The sequence below is a fragment of the Nerophis ophidion genome, linkage group LG11, assembly GCF_033978795.1.
Source record: "Nerophis ophidion isolate RoL-2023_Sa linkage group LG11, RoL_Noph_v1.0, whole genome shotgun sequence".
NCBI classification, from domain to species: Eukaryota; Metazoa; Chordata; class Actinopteri; order Syngnathiformes; family Syngnathidae; genus Nerophis; species Nerophis ophidion.
The window spans coordinates 67,274,701-67,293,526 of record NC_084621.1 but is presented as its reverse complement, the minus strand read 5'-3'; the positions used below and the strand labels follow the sequence as shown (position 1 = coordinate 67,293,526).

At 40.5% G+C, this 18,826-nt stretch overlaps 1 protein-coding gene across 3 annotated transcripts in view; it reads right to left on the bottom strand.

Moving 5' to 3' along the window:
- LOC133562376 (intermembrane lipid transfer protein VPS13B-like) overlaps nt 1–18,826 on the bottom strand; it is an 819,661-nt gene that overhangs the window by 34,534 nt on the left and 766,301 nt on the right. For all 3 annotated transcript variants that reach the window (XM_061916536.1, XM_061916534.1, XM_061916535.1), the window contains exons 59-61: nt 15,210–15,660; nt 10,984–11,142; nt 6,845–7,073 (exon numbers count right to left, since the gene is read on the bottom strand). In XM_061916536.1, the coding sequence (XP_061772520.1) occupies nt 6,845–7,073; nt 10,984–11,142; nt 15,210–15,660 (839 nt within the window). The remainder of the gene's footprint in view (nt 1–6,844; nt 7,074–10,983; nt 11,143–15,209; nt 15,661–18,826) is intronic.

Here is an 18,826-nt window from a genome sequence, read left to right as displayed (position 1 = left end):
CTTGACCACTCTGTTCCATAGCAAAGCTTCACCTTCGGGAATGTAAACAAGGAAACACCGGCTGTGTTTGTGTTGCTAAAGGCAGCTGGAATACACCGCTTCCCACCTACACCTTTCTTCTTTGACTTCTCCATTATTAATTGAACAAATTGCAAAAGATTCAGCACCACAGATGTCCAGAATACTGTGTAATTATGCGATTAAAGCAGAATTGATCGGTGCTGGAAGAACATGTCCGCTACAACCGGTGGCGTCACGCGAACGCGTCATCATTTCGTAACGTTTTCAACAGGATACTTTGCGGGAAATTTAAAATTGCAATTTACTAAACTAAAAAGGCCGTATTGGCATGTGTTGCAATGTTAATATTTCATCATTGATATATAAACTATCAGACTGCGTGGTCGGTAGTAGTGGCTTTCAGTAGGCCTTTAAATGCATATTATACATCCTGAACCTAATCAGACCCAGAACACGATGCTTGCCCAAACTAATGACGAGTCAGGAAGTGGAGAACATGGGGAGGTGTTGAAATACAAGCAGAAATGATGGCTGTAATGACACACGGCGGAAAGGAAGAACGAATCCAGCCAGAACAATAATTTGTGATGTGGAAATGATGGGTTAAATAAGACCACATGTGGAGGCTTCCACGAGACAGGACACCACCACGGGCCAGAACTCCAGAGCCTTTTTTTGTACATTTAGGGTCTGATATCCAGACTTCTCCATGGTGACTGCTTAAATTAACCACAATGCATCAGCGGCAATCCAACATTAGGACGATTTTTCACGTGTAAGGTGAGTCAGATACTGGAGTTCTTTCAAGTCGCTGGCTGATGCTGTTCTGTGGTAGAAACCTTTTAGATTCCTACTCATTCCCTGAAATTATTTTCCAGGACTTGTGTGTTTGATCAACCTGTCCAGCCCTTTCAAGTGCATTTCATATGTTCAAAGCTGAAGTCAAACGTAATCAATCAATCAATCAATGTTTACTTATATAGCCCTAAATCACTAGTGTCTCAAAGGGCTGCACAAACCACCACGACATCCTCGGTAGGCCCACATAAGGGCAAGGGAAACTCACACCCAGTGGGACGTCGGTGACAATGATGACTATGAGAACCTTGGAGAGGAGGAAAGCAATGGATGTCGAGCGGGTCTAACATGATACTGTGAAAGTTCAATCCACAATGGATCCAACACAGTCGCGAGAGTCCAATCCAAAGCGGATCCAACACAGCAGCGAGAGTCCCGTTCACAGCGGAGCCAGCAGGAAACCATCCCAAGCGGAGGCGGATCAGCAGCGCAGAGATGTCCCCAGCCGATACACAGGCGAGCAGTACATGGCCACCGGATCGGACCGGACCCCCTCCACAAGGGAGAGTGGGACATAGAAGAAAAAGAAAAGAAAAGGCAGATCAACTGGTCTAAAAAGGGAGTCTATTTAAAGGCTAGAGTATACAAATGAGTTTTAAGGTGAGACTTAAATGCTTCTACTGAGGTGGCATCTCGAACTGTTACCGGGAGGGCATTCCAGAGTACTGGAGCCCGAAATGAAAATGCTCTATAGCCCGCAGACTTTTTTTGGGCTTTGGGAATCACTAATAAGCCGGAGTCCTTTGAACGCAGATTTCTTGCCGGGACATATGGTACAATACAATCGGCAAGATAAGATGGAGTTAGACCGTGTAGTATTTTATACGTAAGTAGTAAAACCTTATACTTTAAGTGCAGGTGAGCCAGTAAAGGCGTAATGTGATCAAACTTTCTTGTTCTTGTCAAAAGTCTAGCAGCCGCATTTTGTACCAACTGTAATCTTTTAATGCTAGACATGGGGAGACCCGAAAATAATACGTTACAGTAATCGAGGCGAGACGTAACAAACGCATGGATAATGATCTCAGCGTCTTTAGTGGACAGAATGGAGCGAATTTTAGCGATATTGCGGAGATGAAGGAAGGCCATTTTAGTAACGCTTTTAATGTGTGCCTCAAAGGAGAGAGTTGGGTCGAAGATAATACCCAGATTCTTTACCGTGTCGCCTTGTTTAATTGTTTGGTTGTCAAATGTTAGAGTTGTATTTTTAAATAGAGTTCGGTGTCTAGCAGGACCGATAATCAGCATTTCCGTTTTTTTGGCGTTGAGTTGCAAAAAGTTAGCGGACATCCATTGGTTAATTTCATTAAGACACGCCTCCAGCTGACTACAATCCGGCGTGTTGGTCAGCTTTAGGGGCATGTAGAGTTGGGTGTCATCAGTATAACAGTGAAAGCTAACACCGTATTTGCGTATGATGTCACCTAGCGGCAGCATGTAGATGCTGAAGAGTGCAGGGCCAAGGACCGAACCCTGGGGAACTCCACACGTTACCTTAACGTAGTCCGAGGTCACATTGTTATGGGAGACACACTGCATCCTGTCAGTAAGATAAGAGTTAAACCAAGACAGGGCTAAGTCTGACATACCAATTCGTGTTTTGATACGTTCTAATAAAATATTATGATCGACAGTCTCGAAAGCAGCGCTAAGATCGAGGAGCAGCAACATAGATGACGCATCAGAATCCATCGTTAGCAATAATTAAATTAATTAAATAATTAAATAATTAGTAATGATTGACAGCTGCAATCTGTCCTCCAAGGATTTTGCTGTCCTATCTTCCATTGTTGTGGCCTAAAATTCGAATACGCAGCAGCTTTTTCAGAAAGTTGTGGCAAAAGTTGAGATGTTTTGAGGCACATTTCTTTTCAAAAACAATGAATCAACTTGTAGGAAGTTGCTATCGATGTTTTAAGTGCTCCTTGTAACCTTAAAGGCCTACTGAAATGAGATTTTCTTATTTAAACGGGGATAGCAGGTCTATTCTGTGTGTCATACTTGATCATTTTGTGATATTGCCATATTTTTGCTGAAAGGACTTAGTAGAGAACATCGACGATAAAGTTCGCAAATTTTGGTTGCTAATAAAAAAAACCTTGCCTTTACCGGAAGTAGCAGACGATGACGTCACCCATGTGAGGGCTCCTCACATCTTCACATTGTTTATAATGGGAGCCACCAACAAAAAGAGCTATTCGGACCGAGTAAGCGAGAATTTTTTTACATTAAACATGTTTCCTATTGCAAGTGTGTCCTTAAATAAAATAGTGAACATGCTAGACAACTTGTCTTTTACTAGCAAGTAAAAAAAAAAAGGCTCCTAATTAGTCTGCAGACATATGCAGTAACATATTGTGTCATTATTATTCTATTATTTTGTCAACATTATTAGGACAAGTGGTAGAAAATTAATGATTAATCTACTTGTTCATTTACTGTTAATATCTGCTTGCTTTCTCTTTTAACATGTTCTATCTACACTTCTGATAAAAAGTAAAAAAAAACCCACTTATACTTCTGTTGTTTGGATGATACCACACATTTGGGTATCAATTCGATACCAAGTAGTTAGAGGATCATACATTGGTCATATTCAAAGTCCTCATGTGTCCAAGGACATATTTCCTGAGTTGATAAACATAATATAATGAAAAAAGATGTGATGCCAAAAAGCATAATCATAGTTTTATCGACTAGATACGCTCCTGTACTTGGTATCATTACAGTGGATGTCAGGTGTAGATCCACTAAAGGCGTTTGTTTACATTTTGTGAGCTACGGTGTGTAGTGAAGCATGTTTAGCTATTCCTCGTCCTGCAGAGATAAATACTTGTAAAAAACTGAATTTATTTGTCGCCATGGAGGCCAGGATTAGTGATTTAAAAGTAGCTAAAACACTGCAGACTGGGGCTGGACTTAAGTTGCTAGCCATGTCTTAAATCATCTCTTCCTGAGGGCGTTTCAGTGTTGTAACTTCACCTTTATTGTTAGTTTTTAAGTCAATCAATCAATCAATCAATGTTTACTTATATAGCCCTAAATCACTAGTGTCTCAAAGGGCTGCACAAACCACCACGACATCCTCGGTAGGCCCACATAAGGGCAAGGAAAACTCACACCCAGTGGGACGTCGGTGACAATGATGACTATGAGAACCTTAGAGAGGAGGAAAGCAATGGATGTCGAGCGGGTCTAACATGATACTGTGAAAGTTCAATCCACAATGGATCCAACACAGTCGCAAGAGTCCAGTCCAAAGCGGGTCCAACTCAGCAGCAAGAGTCCCGTTCACAGCGGAGCCACCAGGAAACCATCCCAAGCGGAGGCGGATCAGCAGCGCAGAGATGTCCCCAGCCGATACACAGTCACTGATAGACGCGGGCGTGCTAAACATGCTAACTAGCATGGGGATACGTCGGCGGCTACATCCAGCGGCCTGTGAAGCAGCGGAGTCTAGTAGCAGCGGGGGCCGTCTACGGAGCAGACGCCAGCGGTGTGATCGGAAACGCGGATGCCGAGCGGGGCTAAAAACAAAGCAGAAGGCTAATCCCCACAGAACACCACTTCCATCCACCCTGAAGACGGATTTAAATAAAGGATGCGAGACTACTGGTCTGGGTAAGGAGTCAGTTAAATTAGAACAAGTTTTTTCTGCTTCGAGTGTTTCAGAGTTGGACATGTGTTTTACTGAGGTGGCTAACTATGATGCGTGCAGTTTATCAAAGCAACAATCAAACAATCGGAACATTCCCGTCGTATCAATTCCTAGATATGGTCGTAATTATACTGAATGCACTGGGCATAATAAACACAACATTATTAATATTGCTACTACGGATAATTTGATCAAAAATTCCCTAAAACAGCCCACTACCTATAATGTAGGTTTTTTAAACATAAGATCATTGTCTCCCAAAACGTTGTTAGTTAATGACCGGGCGCCGCCATCTTGCCAATATCAAATATCAAATATCAAATATCAAAATGCGTCCATTCTTTCTTTTCTGTCTACACACTGTGTCTGCTTGTAAGTACTCCGCGATTGTACGCTGCCGAACATGCTCCCATGCTCGTAAACCAGCAATGTCATGACGTGGGTGGTGAGGGAACATACTTTTTAGAGGCGGTATAGTACCGAATATGATTCATTCGTATCGCGGTACTATTTAAAAAAGAAAAAAAAAAGTATCGCGGTACTATACTAGTATACCCTACAATCCTAGTTCAACAAACACATTTTGATTAGACAGCAGACAAGCGCGTACTTGGGGGTACTTGAAGGTATGCCAAGGGGTACATGCGGTTTTTTAAAAATATTCTAAAAATAGCAACATTTCAAAAATCCTTTGTAAATATATTTATTGAATAATAGTTCAACAAAATATGAATGTAAGTTCATAAACTGTGAAAAGAAATGCGACAATGCAATATTCAGTGTTGACAGCTACATTTTTTGTGGACATGTTCCATAAATATTGATGTTAAAGATTTATTTTTTGTGAAGAAATGTTTAGAATTAATTTCATGAATCCAGATGGATCTCTATTACAATCCCCAAAGAAGGCACTTTAAGTTGATGATTACTTCTATGTGGAGAAATCTTTATTTATAATTGAATCAGTTGTTTATTTTTCAACAAGTTTTTAGTTATTTGCATATCTTTTTTCCAAATAGTTCAAGAAAGACCACTACAAATGAGCAATATTTTGCACTGTTATACAATTTAATAAATCTGAAACTCATGACATAGTGCTGTATTTTACTTATTGATCTCTTTTTTTTCAACCAAAAATTCTTTGCTCTGATTAGGGCTGAGAGAGCCAAAAAGCCAAATATTTTAAAATGTATTTCCGTAAGAGCCATATCTTTTTTTACACTGAACAAAACTAAACGCGTGCATTTTTAAGTAAGACCAACATTTCTAGAGTATAATAGGTCTCTTATTCTTTGAAATAACATCGTTATTCTCGAGCTAACTGTGTAGGGGGCGTGGCCTGCTGGCCTGCAGCGAACTGGGGTGTGCCAGGACCGACCTCGAAATCAGCGATGGGTGCGTAGATGGCCCACCTGGGCCTTGTTATCTAATCACCTGTCACTCTGTTATAAGCAGCAGCCAGGAGGAGAGACGGGGTTGGGGCTGGAGCCAGAGCGTGAGCGAAAACTAAAGGCAAAAATACAATTGCTGGAAAGCAACTGAGAGACTTATTGAAAAATAAAACAATATTGTAACCCTGAAACAGGCTCTCATGTTGGTCCTTGGTGGTCTGACAACATTGCAAGCCCCACACTAACCAAGAATAAATAAATAACTTCTTACCTTTAACGCAAATTCTTGAACGGGTGCGGTAGAAAACAGATGGATGGATTAAAAATGCATGAGGATGTTTTATATTTTGAACATTATTTTTAACACTGTGATTACAAGTGGAATCATTCATTACTTATCATATTAAGCAACGTCAGCTAAGATTTATCTGAGAGCCAGATGCAGTCATCAAAAGAGCCACATCTGGCTCGAGAGCCATAGGTTGCCTACCCCTGGATTAGGGGGTACTTGAATTAAAAAAATGTTCACAGGGGGTACTTCACTGAAAAAAAGGTTGAAAACCACTGCGTTAGAGCACCGCTGAAAGACAAATTCGATTAGCAAAAATGAATAAAGTTGGCCAAAATGATGCCAGAAAAGTTGTGGACAAATGTGCAAGGTCGTGCATAATTTACGGGGATTGTTTAAATTTGTGTGAATTGGTGCAAACGTGACATTGCAGATTCCTGGAAGGTACGTGCGATGCTAATTTAGTTAATACCACCGTTTTTTTTTTGTTGTTTTTTTTCAAAGAACAATCAACAACACAGTTGCCCTAACAATGGAAATGTTAAAAACTAAATAAACCAGCAGTAAAACCCGAGGCAAAAGACATGGATCTGGCCTTCGACCTTGTGTGACACAACCATTACGCACCAGCTCTGAAGAGGGCCCCAGCGGCGTAATGCATAGCCAGAGCGTGGACCAGCTGCCTGGCTGTGGTGCAGAGAGGTCCTCTCTGGAACAGGGAGAAGGCCAGCGGTGTGTGGTCTGAAGCGATGTAGAGTTTCAGGGATGCGTGGATGCTGACCAGCAGGTTGACCGGCTGGATGGTCAATTTCTGCAGACGCACAGGCTGGACCAGCGCCTGTATGGACTGAAGTACCTGCAGGACACAGGACAACTTTAGCCCATCTTTGCCTCCATTCTCTCACTTTGTGAATGGAAGATCCCTGGCAACTTTAGGAAATTGTGTTTTTTTTTAGATGCATAGACTCAAGAACTCCTTTGTCCCACATGCTATCAGACTGTACAAGTCCTCTCTGGGGAGGGGCTGGGGGGTACTAGGATGACAGGGGATGCAAAACAAGAAGAGTGCAATACTTTTTCATAACATGGTCACTACTGCCTAGTTTCTCTTGTTATATTATTATTTTACTGTTAGATTTTATTCCCATTGTTGCTTTTTATTCTTATTGTAATATTTTTCTATTTTGTTTCCATTTATTACCCCATTATTTACTTTTTTTTAAATTGATCTCAACTCTGTACACTGCTGCTGGGATTTTAATTTTCCTGAGGAAACTCTCCCGAAGGAATCAATAAAGTTCTATCTATATTTGGCATCTATCTATGGTATCTATGGCATCTATCTTTGGCATCTATGGTATCTATCTTTGGCATCTATGGTATCTATCTATGGTATGTATCTTTGGCATCTATGGCATCTATCTTTGGCATCTATGGTATCTATCTATGGCATCTATGGTATCTATCTTTGGCATCTATGGTATCTATCTATGGTATGTATCTTTGGCATCTATGGTATCTATCTTTGGCATCTATGGTATCTATCTATGGTATCTATCTTTGGCATCTATGGTATCTATCTATGGTATCTATCTTTGGCATCTATGGTATCTATGGCATCTATGGTATCTATCTATGGTATCTATCTTTGGCATCTATGGTATCTATCTATGGTATCTATCTTTGGCATCTATGGTATCTATCTTTGGCATCTATGGTATCTATCTATGGTATCTATCTTTGGCATCTATGGTATCTATCTTTGGCATCTATGGTATCTATCTTTGGCATCTAAGGTATCTATCTATGGTATCTATCTTTGGCATCTATGGTATCTATCTTTGGCATCTATGGTATCTATCTATGGTATCTATCTTTGGCATCTATGGTATCTATCTTTGGCATCTATGGTATCTATCTATGGTATCTATCTTTGGCATCTATGGTATCTATCTATGGTATCTATCTTTGGCATCTATGGTATCTATCTATGGTATCTATCTTTGGCATCTATGGTATCTATGGCATCTATGGTATCTATCTATGGTATCTATCTTTGGCATCTATGGCATCTATCTATGGTATCTATCTTTGGCATCTATGGTATCTATCTATGGTATCTATCTTTGGCATCTATGGTATCTATCTATGGTATCTATCTTTGGCATCTATGGTATCTATCTTTGGCATCTATGGTATCTATCTTTGGCATCTATGGTATCTATCTATGGTATCTATCTTTGGCATCTATGGTATCTATCTATGGTATCTATCTTTGGCATCTATGGTATCTATCTATGGTATCTATATTTGGCATGTATGGCATCTATCTATGGTATCTATCTTTGGCATCTATGGTATCTATCTATGGTATCTATCTTTGGCATCTATGGTATCTATCTATGGTATCTATATTTGGCATGTATGGCATCTATCTATGGTATCTATCTTTGGCATCTATGGTATCTATCTATGGTATCTATATTTGGCATCTATGGTATCTATCTATGGTATCTATCTTTGGCATCTATGGTATCTATCTATGGTATCTATATTTGGCATCTATGGTATCTATCTATGGTATCTATCTTTGGCATCTATGGTATCTATCTATGGTATCTATCTTTGGCATCTATGGTATCTATCTATGGTATCTATATTTGGCATGTATGGCATCTATCTATGGTATCTATCTTTGGCATCTATGGTATCTATCTATGGTATCTATCTTTGGCATCTATGGTATCTATCTATGGTATCTATCTTTGGCATCTATGGTATCTATCTATGGTATCTATATTTGGCATGTATGGCATCTATCTATGGTATCTATCTTTGGCATCTATGGTATCTATCTATGGTATCTATATTTGGCATGTATGGCATCTATCTATGGCATCTATCTTTGGCATCTATGGTATCTATCTATGGTATCTATCTTTGGCATCTATGGTATCTATCTATGGTATCTATCTATGGCATCTATGGTATCTATCTATGGCATCTATGGTATCTATCTATGGCATCTATGGTATCTATCTATGGTATGTATCTATGGCATCTATCTATGGCATCTATGGTATCTATATATGGCATCTATGGCAGTGGTCCCCAACCACAATCTTTTTTTTCTTTTTTTTATTAAATCAACACAAAAAACACAATATACACTTACAAATAGCGCACCAACCACAAAAAAATCCCCTTTTCATGACAAAAACGTCCCTTTTTCTTGACAAAGAAGAAAAAAGAAAAAAGAAAAAAAAAGGACACCCCCCGGGCCGCGGGACAAATTATTAAGCGTTGACCGGTCCGCAGATACAAAAAGGTTGGGGACCACTGATCTATGGTATCTATCTTTGGCATCTATGGTATCTATCTATGGCATCTATGGTATCTATCTATCTATGGTATCTATCTATGGAATGTATCTATGGTATCTATCTATCTATGGTATCTATCTCTGGTATCTATCTGGTATCTATCTATCTATGGTATCTATCTCTGGTATCCATCTATCTATGGTATCTATCTATGGTATCTATCTATGGAATGTATCTATGGTATCTATCTATCTATGGTATCCATCTATGGAATGTATTTATGGTATCTATCTATCTCTGGTATCTATCTCTGGTATCTATCTGGTATCTATCTCTGGTATCCATCTATCTATGGTATCTATCTGGTATCTATCTATCTCTGGTATCTATCTCTGGTATCTATCTGGTATCTATCTATCTATGGTATCTATCTCTGGTATCCATCTATCTATGGTATCTATCTGGTATCTATCTATCTCTGGTATCTATCTATCTACGGTATCCATCTATCTATGGTATCTATCTATGGTATCTATCTCTGGTATCTATCTCTGGTATCTATCTATGGTATCTATCTATGGTATCTATCTCTGGTATCTATCTATTTATAGAATCTATCTGGTATCTATCTATCTATGGTATCTATGGTATCCATCTATCTATGGTATCTATCTATCTATCTATGGTATCTATCTCTGGTATCTATCTGGTATCTATGGTGTCTATCTATGGAATATATCTATGGTATCTATCTATGGTATCTATCTATCTATCTATCCATGGTATCTATCTATCTATGGTATCTATCTCTGGTATCTATCTATCCTTGGTATCTATCTGGTATTTATCTATCTATGGTATCTATCTATCCATGGTATCTATTTCTGGTATCTATCTATGGAATATATCTATGGAATATATCTATGGTATCTATCTATGGTATCTATCTATGGTATCTATCTATCTTACTATGGTATCTATCTCTGGTATCTATCTATCCTTGGCATCTATCTGGTATTTATCTATCCATGGTATCTATCTATCTATGGTATCTATCTGGTATCTATCTATCTATGGTATCTATCTATCCATGGTATCTATCTCTGGTATCTATTTATCTATGGTATCCATCTATCTACGGTATCCATCTATCTATGGTATCTATCTATCTCTGGTAACCATCTATCTACAGTATCCATCTATCTCTGGTATCTATCTATCTATAGTATCTATCTATCTATAGTATCTATATATCAATGGAATCTATCTGGTATCTATCTCTGGTATCCATCCATCCATCCATCCATCCATCCATCCTTAGGCCCTGAGTTGTAATTAAACTGTGAGGTGGCCAAAGACTTCCACCACTACTAGCAGCTCTGCCACTTCAATAATCCCAGCAGAAGACCAGTTTGTAACATTCTCTTGTCATGAATGAATCACCTGCTGAGGAAGGATGGGGTCTGATCCCAGCTCTGCACACCTCTGAGGCTTCACTGAGGTCATGGCGGAGGCGGGGATGAAGGTGTGAAACAAGGTTTTTACATAGTAAACAAATGTGTCCTCAAGATAGACTCTTGCAGGCTGGAACTGGACGTCAATCTGAGGAGGACACAAGTAAAGGAGAATAGAAACTGTTCAGTCGAAACACTACAGAGAAATAAACATATACTACTTTTACTACCAACCCCCATTTTGCAAACTTTTCAATTTACGAACTACAGTGGGGCAAAAAAGTATTTAGTCAGCCAGCGATTGTGCAAGTTCTCCCACTTCAAATGATGACAGGGGTCTGTCATTTTCATCATAGGTACACTTCAACTGTGAGAGACAGAATGTGGAAAAAAAAATCCAGGAATTCACATTGTTGGAACTTTAAAGAATTTATTTGTAAATTATGGTGGAAAATAAGTTTTTTGGTCAACCATTCAAAGCTCTCACTGATGAAAGGAGCTTTTGGCTCAAAATCTCACGATACATGGCCCCATTCATTCTTTCCTTAACACGGATCAATCGTCCTGTCCCCTTAGCAGAAAAACAGCCCCAAAGCATGATGTTTCCACCCCCATGCTTCGCAGTAGGTATGGTGTTTCTGCTAGTTGTTGTTTTGGCTTTGGTATAATTAGAAAGCTGGCCCATCAGCCCCCTGTTATGTTTGTTTGATATACAGCACTGTATAGCACTTTATATTTATATATACTAAAATATGGACTTTTGACGAGGCTGCAACCAAGTATTTATGTTCACATTTTTTCTTTTGCAGAAATTTGCTTTAACCCTTGTGTAATGTTCATATTTTTATTACTCAGCCAGCGTTTGTGATGTTTATTGGGATAAGGTAAACATCTGTTCAGTATTTTAACATAAAAGTGTTTGATAGTGACGCATTAAAATCCACAAAAGGCAACGGGTCCATCAGACCCACAAACTTCTTGGGTACTGATTAATGCGAAGGGCTACCAGTTTGATACACACTTAAGTAAATTGCCAGAAATAGCCAATTTGCTCAATTTACCTTTAATAAGTAAATCTATATATACAGTATATTAAAAAAATGGGTATTTCTGTCTGTCATTCCGTCGTACATTTTTTTACGGACGGTTTTTTGAAGAGAATAAATTATGAAAAAAACACTTAATTGAACGGTTTAAAAGAGGAGAAAACAGGAAAAAAATTAAAAACAAACACTTTTATGTTAAAATACTGAATATATGTTTATTGGGATAAGGTAAACATCTGTTCAGTATTTTAAAATAAAAGTGTTTGATAGTGAGGCATTAGAATCCACAAAAGGCAACGGGTCCATCAGACCCACAAACGCTGGCTGAGTAACAACAATGTGAACGTTGCACGGAAATGATCTCTGCCAGTTTATGCATCCCACATGGTTTCTTCTTTTGCATTTCTGCACCTGCGGTTCCCACACAAGGTTGCAACATTGTTTGTCAATACTGTCTGCTCTCATTTTCTCGCACATTTGACCCTCTGATGTTCTGTGTACCTACACTCCGTCTTCCTCCTGTCTAGGCCTGCTCTGTGTGTGTGTGTGTGTGTGTTGTACACAAAAACTCAATTTTCACACTTCTATTAGCCCCGGGTTCAGTGGACCCGGACATCCCATATGTAATAAAAATGTGTATGGGGGGTGTACGGTGTGTGGTCATTAAATATGTATTCTGATAAATGTTCTTCACAGAAAATGAGCTAAAGTCAGTGAGTCTCAGTTTGAAAAAGTGATTAATTTGATAATTTTTCTTTTAAAGGGGAACATTATCACCAGACCTATGTAAGCGTCAATATGTACCTTGATGTTGCAGAAAAAAGACCATAAGTTTTTTTTAACCGATTTCCGAACTCTAAGAGGGTGAATTTAGCGATTTAAACGCCATTCAATTGTTTGCCTGTTGGAACAATGACCTTTTACCCGTGACGTCACATCGTGAAGCGACTCGCCATTTTCTCAAACACATTACACACACCAGGTCAAATCAGCTCTGTTATTTTCCGTTTTTTCGACTGTTTTCCAGTACCTTGGAGACATCATGCCTCGTCGGTGTGTTGTCGGAGGGTGTAACAACACGAACAGGGAGGGATTCAAGTTGCACCAGTGGTCAAAAGATGCGAAAATCCCTCGTTTGTTCCACACACTTTACCGACGACAGCTATGCTACGACAGAGATGGCAAGAATGTGTGGATATCCTGCGACACTCAAAGCAGATGCATTTCCAACGATAAAGTCAACGAAATCACAAAGGTGAGTTTTGTTGATGTTATTTACTTATGTGGAGTGTGCTAATCAGACATATTTAGTCACGGCATGACTGCAAGCTAATCGATGCTAACATGCTATTTAGGCTGGCTGTATGTACATATTGCATCATTATGCCTCTTTGTAGCTATATTTGCATCCAGCCTTTCCCTCCACCCACATTTAATGCCAAACAAACACATACCAATCGTTGGTTAGAAAGGGATATGGCTCAAACGCTTCTGTTTCTTCTTTAATTTTGTTTTCGGTATCTGCCTCTGTACTCCAACCATTCGTTTCAATACATGCGTAATCTGTTGAATCGCTTACGGCTCTGAAATCCGAGTCTGAATCCGAGCTACTATGCTATACCTTTCTGTGCTATGTGCCATGTTTGCTTCTGGTGGCTTCACGCAGTGACGTCACAGGACAAAATAGACAGGTGGATATAGCGATGGTGTAAATCAGGCACTTTGAAGCCGTTTTTCGGGATATTGCGTGATGGGTAAAATTTTGAGAAAAAATTCGGAAAATAAAATAAGCCACTGGGAACTGATTTTTATTGGTTTTAACCCTTCAGAAATTGTGATAATGTTCCCCTTTAACAAAAAATGAAAACGGGTCCCACAGACCCAAAAACCACACAAGGGTTATTAATACAGAAACTTCTCTTTTTACAAAACCTGCTAAAGAACCAATTACAGTATGTCCGTAAATTGAGGTTCCACTGTACTATTGCATGTAAACAGCAACCGGTAGGATATTGCAGTTACTTTGCAGTGTTTCCCACCAGACTGCAATCTATTTGTGGCAGTTGGTTGCGGGATCAAAGGGGGGACAGGACATGCATTTGTTTCATATGGACAAAAAGTGAGCAAAAAAACATTAAAGCCCAAACAAATGTTTAGAAATATAAATGCTGTGAAAAGAGTAATAAGTGCTTTTGTGTTAAAACAGGGGTGTCAAACTCCAATATCGAGTGGGCTAAAATTTAAAACTGAACAAAGCCGCGGGCCAAGGTTGAACAAATTAACCTTTTAATAGGGACCCAAACAAGTTTTGCATTAAACGTTAAACAAGCAAGGCTTATATAACTTTATAGTGACATGCAAAATCCAGTTTCAAATAATAATAATTAAAAAAAAATCAATGGCATATCAAATAAAAATTAAATACAAATGTAATGCCTCTTTTCTATTTGCAGCCTTCTGAGGTAAATATCAAAATATATTGCAGCGTCCCGAAAGAGTTAGTGCTGCAAGGTGTTCTGGGTATTTGTTTCGTTGTGTTTATGTTGTGTTACAGTGCGGATGTTCTCCCGAAATGTGTTTGTCATTCTTGTTTGGTGTGAGTTCACAGTGTGGCGCATATTTGTAACAGTGTTAAAGTTGTTTATACGGCCACCCTCAGTGTGACCTGTATGGCTGTTGACCAAGTATGCCTTGCATTCACTTACGTGTGCGTAATAGCCGCATATATTATGCGAGTGGGCCTGCACGCTGTTTGTATGGAGGAAATGCGGACGTGACGACAGGTTGTAGAGAATGCCAAAGGCCCTCAATATTGTTGTCCGGGTGGAAATCGGGAGAATGCTTGTTCCGGGAGATTTTCGGGAGGGGCACTGAACTTCGGGAGGATTGGCAAGTGTGAGAAATTGCTGCTGTTTAATAACGGCGGGCCAGCTGTAATGTTAATTTAATATTGCCTCAAGGGCCAAATTAAATTACACGGCGGGCCAAATTTGGCCTGCGGGCCAGAGTTTGACACCCATGTGTTAAAGTCTCCAAATAAGAGCGGAAATAGCGGCTAGATTTTCGAGACCACAAATGAACTAACGTATGACAAACACTGCTAAGTAAATTGAATGCTGCTGGATGTCGTTTGTAATGGATGCACAAGATGAAGAGAACATAATCCTACCTCCTCCACGGCGCATCTGTCCCCAGCCAAGATCAGCGTCAACCGGAGGAAACAAAATCGTTTAAACTCCTCCAGGAGTTCCGGAGTGTCGGAGGGGTTGTCATGGTTACTCCACTGATTCCCGAGCGGACCCGCCCCCTTCTGCTCCTGGCACAGCAGTACGGGGAAGTGGAAGCTGGCACGGTTGTACAGCTGGTTGTCCACTTGCAGGGATAAGCAGTACACCTCAATCAGAGAGGCGTCGGGCATAAGAGTCAAGATGGACGCCGCAGCCGCTCCAGGCTCCCTGGTCACCTCGGGGGGCAGGGAGGTGGGTGCCGGGGCCAGTCTGAGGAGCAGGTTGGTCAATGTGAGCCTCAGCAGCTCCACAGAACCGGAGGGGCTTGTGATGTCATCGCTCAACGACACGCTGGCCTCGCTCAGAAGGACACTGAAGGACAGCTTGGTGGACCTGGGAAAATAAATACACTTTTTCTCCATTTCTAACATTGATTCATTAATCATCATTTATGGATCTTAAGAGATGAGGTTTTACGGCGTAATCCCAAACACTGTCTGAGTTCATTTGCTTATTTTACCTGATATGTAATCAAAATGAATGTTTAGTGCTGATGTAATGGAATAGAGCTGTAATGCGCTGCAACACGAAGCAGCAATGAGGACATAACAGCGGCAGAGAAGATGCCGTACGAGGCAACAATTACTGCAGATTTTGGAGGAAACTACCGTATTTCTCGGAGTATAAATCGCCCCGGAGTATAAGTTTCACCTGCCGAAAATGCATAATAAAGAAGAAAAAAAAAACATATATAAATCGCACTGGAGTATACAGTGGGGCAAAAAAGTATTTAGTCAGCCAGCGATTGTGCAAGTTCTCCCACTTCAAATGATGACAGAGGTCTGTCATTTTCATCAGAGGTACACTTCAACTGTGAGAGACAGAATGGGAAAAAAAAATCCAGGAATGTATATTGTAGGAATTTTAAAGAATTTATTTGTAAATTATGATGGAAAATAAGTATTTGGTCAAGCATTCAAAGCTCTCACTGATGGAAGGAGGTTTTGGCTCAAAATCTCACGATACATGGCCCCATTCATTCTTTCCTTGACACGGATCAATCGTCCTGTCCCCTTAGCAGAAAAACAGCCCCAAAGCATGATGTTTCCACCCCCATGCTTCACAGTAGGTATGGTGTTCCTGGGATGCAATTCAGTATTCTTCTTCCTCCAAACACGACAAGTTGAGTTTATACCAAAAAGTTCTATTTTGGTTTCATCTGACCACATGACATTCTCCCAATCCTCTGCTGTATCATCCATGTATCCATTTTGGTATAAACTCAACTTGTCGTGTTTGGAGGAAGAAGAATACTGAGTTGCATCCCAAGAACACCATACCTACTGTGAGGCATGGGGGTGGAAACATCATGCTTTGGGGCTGTTTTTCTGCTAAGGGGACAGGACGATTGATCCGTGTTAAGGAAAGAATGAATGAGATTATGAGCCCAAACCTCCTTCCATCAGTGAGAGCTTTGAATGGTTGACCAAATACTTATTTTCCACCATAATTTAAAATTCCTACAATGTGAATTCCTGGATTTTTTTTCACATTCTGTCTCTCACAGTTGAAGTGTACGTAAGATGAAAATTACAGACCTCTGTCATCATTTTAAGTGGGAGAACTTGTAATTTTTAATCATAGGTACACTTCAACTGTGAGAGACAGAATGTGAAAAAAAAAAATCCAGGAATTCACATTGTCCATCCATCCATTTTCTACCGCTTATTCCCTTTTTGGGTTCGCGGGGGGTGCTGGCGTCTATCTCAGCTACAATCGGGCGGAAGGCGGGGTACACCCTGGACAAGTCGCCACCTCATCGCAGGGCCAACACAGATAGACAGACAACATTCACACTCACATTCACACACCAATTTAGTGTTGCCAATCAACCTATCCCCAGGTGTGGGTTCCCTCCGGGTACTCCGGCTTCCTCCCACTTCTATAAATTTTAAATAATTTATTTGTAAATTATGATGAAAAATAAGTATTTGGTCAACCATTCAAAGCTCTCACTGATGGAAGGAGGTTTTGGCTCAAAATCTCACGATACATGGCCCCATTCATTCTTTCCTTAACACGGATCAATCGTCCTGTCCCCTTAGCAGAAAAACAGCCCCAAAGCATGATGTTTCCACCCCCATGCTTCACAGTAGGTCTGGTGTTCCTGGGATGCAACTCAGTATTCTTCTTCCTCCAAACACGACGAGTTGAGTTTATACCAAAAAGTTCTATTTTGGTTTCATCTGACCACATGACATTCTCCCAATCCTCTGCTGTATCATCCATGTATCCATTTTGGTATAAACTCAACTCCTCGTGTTTGGAGGAAGAAGAATACTGAGTCATTTTCTATGTGGTTGTTACGTCTCGTCTTGATTACTGTAACGTATTATTTTCGGGTCTCCCCATGTCTAGCATTAAAAGATTACAGTTGGTGCAAAATGCGGCTGCTAGACTTTAGACAAAAACAAGAAAGTTTGATCACATTACGCCTGTACTGGCTCACCTGCACTGGCTTCCTGTGCACTTAAGATGTGACTTCAAGGTTTTACTACTTAGGTATAAAATACTACATCCTATCTTGCCGATTGTATTGTACCATATGTCCCGGCAAGAAATCTGCCTTCAAAAGACTCCGGCTTATTAGTGATTCCTAAAGCCCAAAAAAAGTCTGCGGGCTATAGAGCGTTTTCATTTCGGGCTCCAGTACTCTGGAATGCCCTCCCGGTAACAGTTCGAGATGCCACCTCAGTAGAAGCATTTAAGTCTCACCTTAAAACTCATCTGTATACTCTAGCCTTTAAATAGACCCCATTTTTAGACCAGTTGATCTGACGCTTCTTTTCTTTTACTCCTATGTCCCCCCCTCCCTTGTGGAGGGGGTCCGGTCCGATGACCATGGATGAAGTACTGGCTGTCCAAAGTCGAGACCCAGGATGGACCGCTCGTCGGGACCCAGGATGGACCGCTCGCCTCTGTATCGGTTGGAGACATCTCTTCGCTGCTGATCTGCCTCCGCTTGGGATGGTTTCCTGTGGACGGGACTCTCGCTGCTGTCTTGGATCCGCTTTGAACTGAACTCTCACTGCTGTGTTGGAGACACTATGGATTGAACTTTCACAGTATCATGTTAGACCCGCTCGACATCCATTGCTTTCGGTCCCCTAGAGGGGGGGGGGTTGCCCACATCTGAGGTCCTCTCCAAGGTTTCTCATAGTCAGCATTGTCACTGGCGTCCCACTGGATGTGAATTCTCCCTGCCCACTGGGTGTGAGTTTTCCTTACCCTTTTGTGGGTTCTTCCGAGGATGTTGTAGTCGTAATGGTTTGTGCAGTCCTTTGTGACATTTGTGATTTGGGGCTATATAAATAAACATTGATTGATTGACATTGAGTTGCATCCCAAGAACACCACACCTACTGTGAAGCATGGGGGTGGAAACATCATGCTTTGGGGCTGTTTTTCTGCTAAGGGGACAGGACGATTGATCCGTGTTAAGGAAAGAATGAATGGGGCCATGTATCGTGAGATTTTGAGCCCAAACCTCCTTCCATCA